The sequence below is a fragment of the Chinchilla lanigera genome, unplaced genomic scaffold (genome assembly GCF_000276665.1).
Source record: "Chinchilla lanigera isolate Chin_1 unplaced genomic scaffold, ChiLan1.0 scaffold00162, whole genome shotgun sequence".
NCBI classification, from domain to species: Eukaryota; Metazoa; Chordata; class Mammalia; order Rodentia; family Chinchillidae; genus Chinchilla; species Chinchilla lanigera.
Window position 1 is genome coordinate 301,533 of NW_004955563.1, and position 7,867 is coordinate 309,399.

Consider the following 7,867-nt stretch of genomic DNA (forward strand, 5'->3'; position numbering starts at 1 on the left):
AAAAGAAATCGCCAATGGAATGAAACAACTACCCACACTGTGGGGAAAAAAATTAGCCAGTTCTTCCTCAGACAAAGAACTAATATCTGTTATAAGCTACAAAAAAATCAGATGCCTGCCCAAATTTAAGGACCCAGTCCAAAAATGGGCATCTGCAATGAATACAAACTCCTCACAGAAGTACAATGGACAAATAAATATATTAAAAAGTATTCAACATCACAGTCATTTGAAAGGTGCAAATTAAAACAATACTAAGGTTCACTCTCACTCCAGAAACAATGGCCATTGTGAAGAAATCAACTAATAACAAATGCTGGTGAGGCTTGGTGAAAAAGGGACACTTTTTCACTGTTGGTGGGAGTGATTTCCACTGTGGAAATTAGTATGGAGATTTCTCAGAAGACTAAAACTAGAGGTTTTGTTTGACCCAGCCATTCCCCTTCTAGGTATCTTCCCAAAAGAATTAAAAGTATCATAGCACAGCAACATATGCACACCCATGTCTATAGCAGAAAAATGTTTAATAGCTAAGTCCTGGAAACAGCCCAAATGCCCATCAGGGGGTGAATAGATAAAAAAAAAAAAATGGCCTGTTTAATACTCCCCACAGTGGAGTACTATTCAGCCATAAATAAGGATAAACTTAAGACATTTCCAGGTAAATGGATGCACCTTGAAACCACATTCTTAAGTGAAATAAATCAGACAGTGTAAATATTGCATTTTTTTCGCCTTTGTGAGAATGCAAAAGTGTAAATAAGGAACAAAATGTGTAATAGTTATTGTGAAATAGGAAGAAAATACTCAAATGATAAGGGGAACTTGGGAGGGTGGAGAAGAAAATGAAGAAAGAGAAAGAAGGAAAAAATAGAAATAAAACTTTGTAAATAAGGTAAGAGGAGTTGAAGGGAAAGAGAGATAAGGGGAAATAAGAGGAATCCAGATATATCATGGACAGGTATAAATACCCTATGATGAATGTGACCTTTATGTACATCTAAAATGTATCAATAAAATTAACTAAATAAATTAAATGTAGCAATAAAATTAATGTACCTTTAAAATTAATAACAATAATATATCTGATTGGAATGACCTCAGAAAAGTGCAGTAACAGAAGATAAGGGGAGGTTGAGTATAAAGAGATTCTTTGATGAGTTCTGGCTAAGGGGAAAAGAGACTGAATCTCCATCTAGCAGTAGGAGAATTCTAGAGAGATTTTAAAATATATCAACAGAAATTCATATATATTTGAAGTGTTGGTGTCAGACATCATCGGTGACCTTACAATATTCCCCCACTAGATGTGCTATCTCAGAAGTGCCAGATTAGGAATCCTGAGCTGTCAATAGTCCATCACTTGAATCCTGATTACTGTACCTGAATAAAGAATTATAGGTGTAACTTATCTTTCAAAGTGTACAGTATCTGATGACAATGGTTATATCTGGCAAATCCAGTATCAAAACAGAACCCTCACTAAGGACAGAGGAATCTCCTGAACCCTTAGGTATCATGAGTATTATTATTTATTAGACAAAATTTCTTTCAACCATGCCTGAACATGTGATCAATATCTGTTAAGATGATATATTGCACATATTTTCCCAAATCAGAGAAAGTGGCCAGATAAAGAAGTAGAGATTGTAAAGCTTAAGAGCAACACTTGTTAGTGTCTTTAAAGGAATTGTAGAATGACAAATACTTAGTCTCCCAGCACAAGAATCCAGGCAGCTCAAGCAGGTATGCAAAGGGAAAGCTGAGAAAGTGTTCAAGAAGGAGGATGTGCAAAATAAAGGACAACAGGAAGTATAGAGACAGGCTTTTTCAAATGAAAGAGGGTCAAGCGATGGAAGGAGGGCCCTAGACAAAGAATTTAGTTCTAGAATATAACACAGAGAACTGAAAAACTCAGCCTCTCCCAAATTCAAAGACCCAATCCAAAAATGGGCATCTGAGATGAATACACACTTAGATGAAGAAATACAAATGGCCAGTAAATATATGAAAAAAAAAAAACTTTCAACATCATTTGCATCATTTAGGAGACACAAATTAAAACACTGAGATTCCATCTCACCCCCAAAAGAATGGCTATTATCAAGAAATCAACCAATAACAAATGCTGGAGAAGCTGTGGGGGAAAAGGGAACCCTACTCCACTGCTGGTGGGAGTGTAGACTGGTGCAACCACTGTGGAAATCAGCGAGGAGAGACCTCAAAAAACTAGCAGTATAGGTCCCATTTGATCCAGCTATTCCCCTTTTGGGTATCTTCCCAGAAGATTTAAAAGCATCATAATGCAGTGATATATGTACACCCATGTTATCGCAGCACAATTTGTAATAACGGAATCTTGGAAACAACCTAGATGCCCATCAATTGAGGAATGGATAAAAAATATGTGGTATTTTTATACAATGAAGCACTACACAGCCATAAAGAAGGATAAACTTGAGACTTTTATAGGTAAATAGGTAACTTGAGACCATACTTATAAGTGAAATAAATCAGGCTCGCATGTGTAACATTGTACGGTCCCCCTAGTGTAAGAAATTGAAAGAGTAAATAAGATCCAAAACATATAATAGATATTGTGAAATGGGAAGAAAGTGTTCAAAAGGAAAGAGAAATTGGGGAGAGAAAAAGGATAAAAGAAGGAAGGAAAAATTATGAGATAGTTATACAGCTAATTTCTATTAGTTCATTGAAAAGAAAGGTTTGTGCTTACTTTGTTTGATCCATTTTTCATGCCTACAGTTTATAATCTGAGTAACTACTCTGAAAACAGCACTACACAAGGTATCAATCATTGTTACTCTCCTATCATCTTGTTTTGAAATTTTGTATAGTCGTTTTTCTTTTTAAAATTAAAAATACATGAAGGAAGGGTGAAGGGGTGGAATGGAAATGGGATCAGATAAGGAATTAAGTTCCACTGTCTTCTATTTCTTTGCTGAAAGAAACTGTCAATGAGTCCTTGATTGATCATTATTGCATGTCTCTAGCTGTTTTCCTGAGAAACCACTTTGAAGATATCAATAAGTAATACAACAAGCATTGTCAATTTCCTACCACTTTGTTTGTAACTCTGTATTGGCTGTACTGTTCTTTTGCTATTTTGTAAAAGGTTGTCTGTCTGTTAATGTTTTCCTCCTTTTATTTTTAAAATAAAGAAAAAGATGCTTAAGGAATTAAGATGTGTGATAAGCATGTACCAACTCCACCAAAGGACTGTAAACATTGTTTTGCAAATGTGTGCCAAATCCTTAAAAGAAGTAAAGGACTCAATAGACTGATGGAGAGGGGAAAGAGGAGAGATAAAGCAGGAGAAGAAAAGGGATGGAGATGCATTGTGCGTGGGTACCAATTCCCTATGAGGACTGTAAAATTTATGTACTACAAACATTTACTAATACAAAAGGACAATGAGCAAAGTATGTTCGACCCCTCAGCAGCTGGTATATGTTAGGAACTTTCAGTATTAATCAATACAAATAGCTAATCAGGAAATTCAATTGTTGAGTGTGAAATCTTTGCACTGGGAGCTTATTGGGACAATAGTTTGAGAAAAGGAGACATTAATTTGAGAAAACTCTTATCTTTCCCACCAGGCTGTTGTCTGAACCCTTGCTCTCAGACACCTCGACTGCGTCAGCCTCCTCCCTTCGCCTCTTTCTGCTCCTGTCCATCCCGAGGGCCCCTCACAGATAAACTCATTTTCCTTCCACATTAGATTTCAATATTTTTCTCTAGGTATCTTCCAAATCCCACTCCTGATCCCGTACAGTATTAAGAAGACTAGACTCATAATTAAATTTTTTAAAATACACTATAGATAGCTACAACTATGTCTTGCAGAAACACCATACTAAAAGTCCTCTGAAGAAACTTAACAGCTTTCAGTGAGAAGATCTATTGAGACTAAACCATGAAGGAAAATATGGACAAATTAGACCATATTAAAACTAAGTACTTGGGAGCACACATTAAACATCATAAAGAGCATGCAAGCAAAGCCTCAGTCCTAAAGAATAAATTTTCTACCGGGTCACAGTGGTGCATGCCTGTAATATCAGCACTTTGGAAGACTTGAAGAAAGAGGATTCCATTTTCAAAACCAGCTTGGGCAATTTATAAAAAGAAAGCCTCTTACTCAAAATTTTAAATATAATAAAAAGGGTATAGGGTTTAGCTCACTGCAAACCTCTGGGTTCAGTTTTATAAATAACACTAAAAGCGATAAATTTTCAATATGCATTTAGAACATAAAGCATTCCAAATATGTCTATAATTTTATGAATTAATAAAAAGATGAGAATTTCAATAGATATGTAATAAAGACATATTTCTCAAAGGAGAAAATTACACAGCACAAAATATCTCAATTGATAAAACAATATTTCACATTTTTATGTCATCAGGATAAATAAAAATGTTCTGGGTTGATATGGATACCCAGGAATAACAGGAAGTGAAGCAAGTTAATCTTTAAACTCCTCACCGGTGAAAAACCTACTCTGCTATACTCACTAAATTCATTCCAAGTATAGAGTATTTTTTTATTTTTCAGAAAAGGAAATTCAGGAAATCAGGCGTGCTGTGAGTGCACACCATCACCTAGCTACATCCCAAACCCCCAAACCATCATTTTGTACTACTATATGTTGGCAATACCTAATGATTACATTTATCGTGGTGAATTGCTATGTGTACATTATACATCTTAATTCTTTTCTCTCATCCCCTACCCACCCTCTCCTTGCTCCTTCCAAATCTTAACCCCTTCCCATTTGCTGAAACTCTACTTTCATCTTTTGTTCAATCCTATCATTTGTTAAGAGACATCAAGAATATTCAAACAGTTAAATTCACAATAGCAGAAAAACAAGTCACAAAAATTATCAGTGTCAGCAATGCACCTCATTGTTAATGCCACCCTACATAACACAAAAATGTAGCATTTTGAAAATCTGCTAAAACAAACAATTCGATTGTGAAACAGCATCCAAACAACCAGTAGATATGGAATTCGTTATTCAGTCTGAACTTTAATGAAGTCAAACGGAAGCGCATCTACCACACATTTTTAGGATTATCCACATAGGAGTTTGAACTTCTTCAGAGTCTAAATGCCAGTTTTATGGCCCCAAAGTAAGCAAATATTGACTTTGAAAATATTGCTGAATCAACCCAGTCACTAGCTTCTTGGTTACAGCATATCTTTCTCTACTCCCGGTCTCTACTTCTGCCTTACAAGGACACATGTGATTATATTTAAAGTCCACTTACCCCTGATAGTCCATTAAATTTTCCTTGTCTGAAATTCTCTTCATGAAAGGGCGTTAATCTGTTTCTAATGCAGTTAATGGCAAGTTCCCAAAACAGGATGTGCACATATTTTGAGGCCCACCATTGCGTCTGACACAGAGATACAATCAAGGTCACCAATGGAAAACGTACTCATCAAGTCAGCCCACAGCAGGTTCTCAGACTGTTGTCTCTGGCATCGTTCCAGGGATGACAACTGCATCAGCTGTCAGTGGGTGGGTATGTGAAAGTGAAGCAGTGTTACTCTCAGACCACTTCAAGGCAAGCAAATGAGACTGCTCTGTTTCAATGTTTTCCTTACCTTGGAAGTTCATAAACTAAAAGGAATTCTCTTTACTGTTTGGACACATTAATGGTATAATTAATTTTTAAAGATAAAACATCTTCACTGATAAGTTTCATATATATCATAATCACACCAAACCACTAATAATATTTAATCATGCCAATTCCAAAGACAATGACATTGAGTATGATGGTTTCTATTTTTGCCTCCTAAAGATACAGTTGCCTGTAATAGATATGGGTAGATAAGGTATAAATATCCAGTCCTGTACTTCGCAGTCAGATTGAGCTTAGGGTTCAATTGGAGCCCCAAACATACTTCTGTATGGAAGTCGTGTCAGGGACATGACCACAAGATTTCTTAGATACCATGTCTGACCAGCTGTATTTCACTAATTTGGCTTTTTATGAGAGTTCACCACAAAGCTAATACTAGAGCAAGAATCTGTGCTTCAAACTCTGCTTCTGTGGAAACTGAGAAGCAAAACTTTACTCCTTAGATTGAAAGAAGGACAGACTTGAGTCATTTGTATGAAAATGGCTGGACTTTGAGAACATAATGCCAAATGAGAAACAAAAGTTTACCTATTGCAATTTCTCTAATGTCAGAAGCCCAACGTCAAAGTATTTTACAGTGCAAAATAAAATATAAATGATAGGAAACAATGAAGTGAGCTTTATGGTGATGTGAAGGTAATCTGGGAAAATATATGACAGGTGAGTCAAAATGTTCAAAATGTATTGTGCCTATGTCCCAATATACTAAGATAAATGCGATTATTGTGTTGCAGAAATATACTAATAAAAGTCTATGCTCAGAAAACTGAAATCATATTTCAAATATCACATTACAGAGCTGGGAAAAACCCATATTCTGGTATTAATCCATGTTAAAATGCATGTGCTTAATAGACTACCTCATCATTTCTGAAACATACAGTGAAAGACAGGCCAGGTTTCCTGTCTTATCAGGGGCTGACTCTGGATACCGAGGTAGAAAGCAGACACAGATTACACAAGTGAAGCTCTTCTACAAAGGAGTTTACTCAAGGCTTCCTTCATGTCCCTGTTCCTCAGACTGTAGATAAATGGGTTCAGCATTTGAGGAACCACAGAATACATCACTGAGGCCACTGCTGTCTTTCTGGGTGAATCTGTCACAGCAGAGCTAATATATACCCCAAAACCTGTCCCATAGAACAAAGTGACAACTGATAGATGAGACCCACATGTAGAAAAGCCTTTGTATTTTCCTTCTAATGATGGCATTCTCAAGATTGATGACACAATATGAGTATAAGAAAACATGATTCCAAACACAGGAACACCAACAAAGATGGAAGCTGCCACATATATTACTATGTTATCAACCAGGGTATTAGAACAAGTGAGCCTGATAATCTGAGCAAGTTCACAGAAGAAGTGCGGGATTCTCAGCTCTGTGCAGAAGGACAGCCGCAGCATCATCAGACTGTGAAGTAGTCCATCCACGATGCTAACGAACAAGGAGAGGAAAGTCAGCAAAACACACAGGCGGGTGTTCATGATGACCGTGTACCTAAGTGGATGGCAGATGGCCACATAGCGGTCATAGGCCATCGCTGCAAGGAGACAAGTCTCCAAACCACTAAAAATCAAAACTAAACAGACCTGGGTGATGCAGCCTGGGTAAGAGATTCTCTGATTTTGTGTGTGAATGTTCACCAGCATCTTTAAGATTGTGCTTGAGCTTAAACCCATGTCTGTAAGGGATAGGTTGGAGAGGAAGAAGTACATGGGGGTGTGGAGTTGAGAGTCAGAGCTGACAGCCAGGATGATGAGCAGGTTTCCCAGGATGGTGACCAGGTACATGGCCAGGAACAGGCTGAAGATGAGGGGCTGCAGGTCTGGATCCTCTGTCAGTCCCAGAAGAAGGAATTCTGAGACAGCTGTTTTGTTTCCAGCTTCCATGTGTAGTAAATCTGATTCAAAAGAAGTGGCAAAAAGATTTTTTAAATCTATTGTAGAGGTTGTATAGCATGAAGATGTTTAGATGTATTAGAAAAGCATCTTGTGGACACCATAATCTTTGAAATTTTGCCTTCATAACTGTGAAAAAATAATTTCCTCTTATTAAGGCCACCGTTCTGTGGCATTTTTATGGCAGCCTGTCCTGGTTACTTTTCTCTTGTTGCTGAGACAAAATACCTGACACCCAGAATTAAGGAAGGAAAGATTTATTTAGCTCACAGTTTGTGGAGGTTTCAGT

The 7,867-nt window shown here is 37.0% G+C and overlaps 1 protein-coding gene across 2 annotated transcripts; it reads right to left on the minus strand.

Annotated features, from left to right (window-relative positions):
• Positions 1–5,619: 5,619 nt before the first annotated feature.
• On the minus strand, positions 5,620–7,569 carry LOC102011061 (olfactory receptor 7G2-like). Of its 2 annotated transcripts, XM_013509133.1 has the most exons (2): positions 6,666–7,569; positions 5,620–5,630 (listed from the first exon to the last, which is right to left on the minus strand). In XM_013509133.1, exons 1-2 carry the CDS (start codon positions 7,567–7,569, stop codon positions 5,620–5,622), a joined length of 915 nt encoding a protein of 304 aa, XP_013364587.1. The 2 variants fall into 2 exon arrangements, with proteins under 2 accessions (XP_013364587.1, XP_013364586.1); XM_013509132.1 differs by lacking the exon at positions 5,620–5,630 and having other exon boundaries at positions 6,631–7,569.
• Positions 7,570–7,867: the final 298 nt, after the last annotated feature.

Coding starts and splice junctions, on each gene's coding strand:
- LOC102011061 (XM_013509132.1), bottom strand. CDS start 7,569: ATGGAAGCTGGAAACAAAACAGCTGTCTCAGAATTCCTTCTTCTGGGA.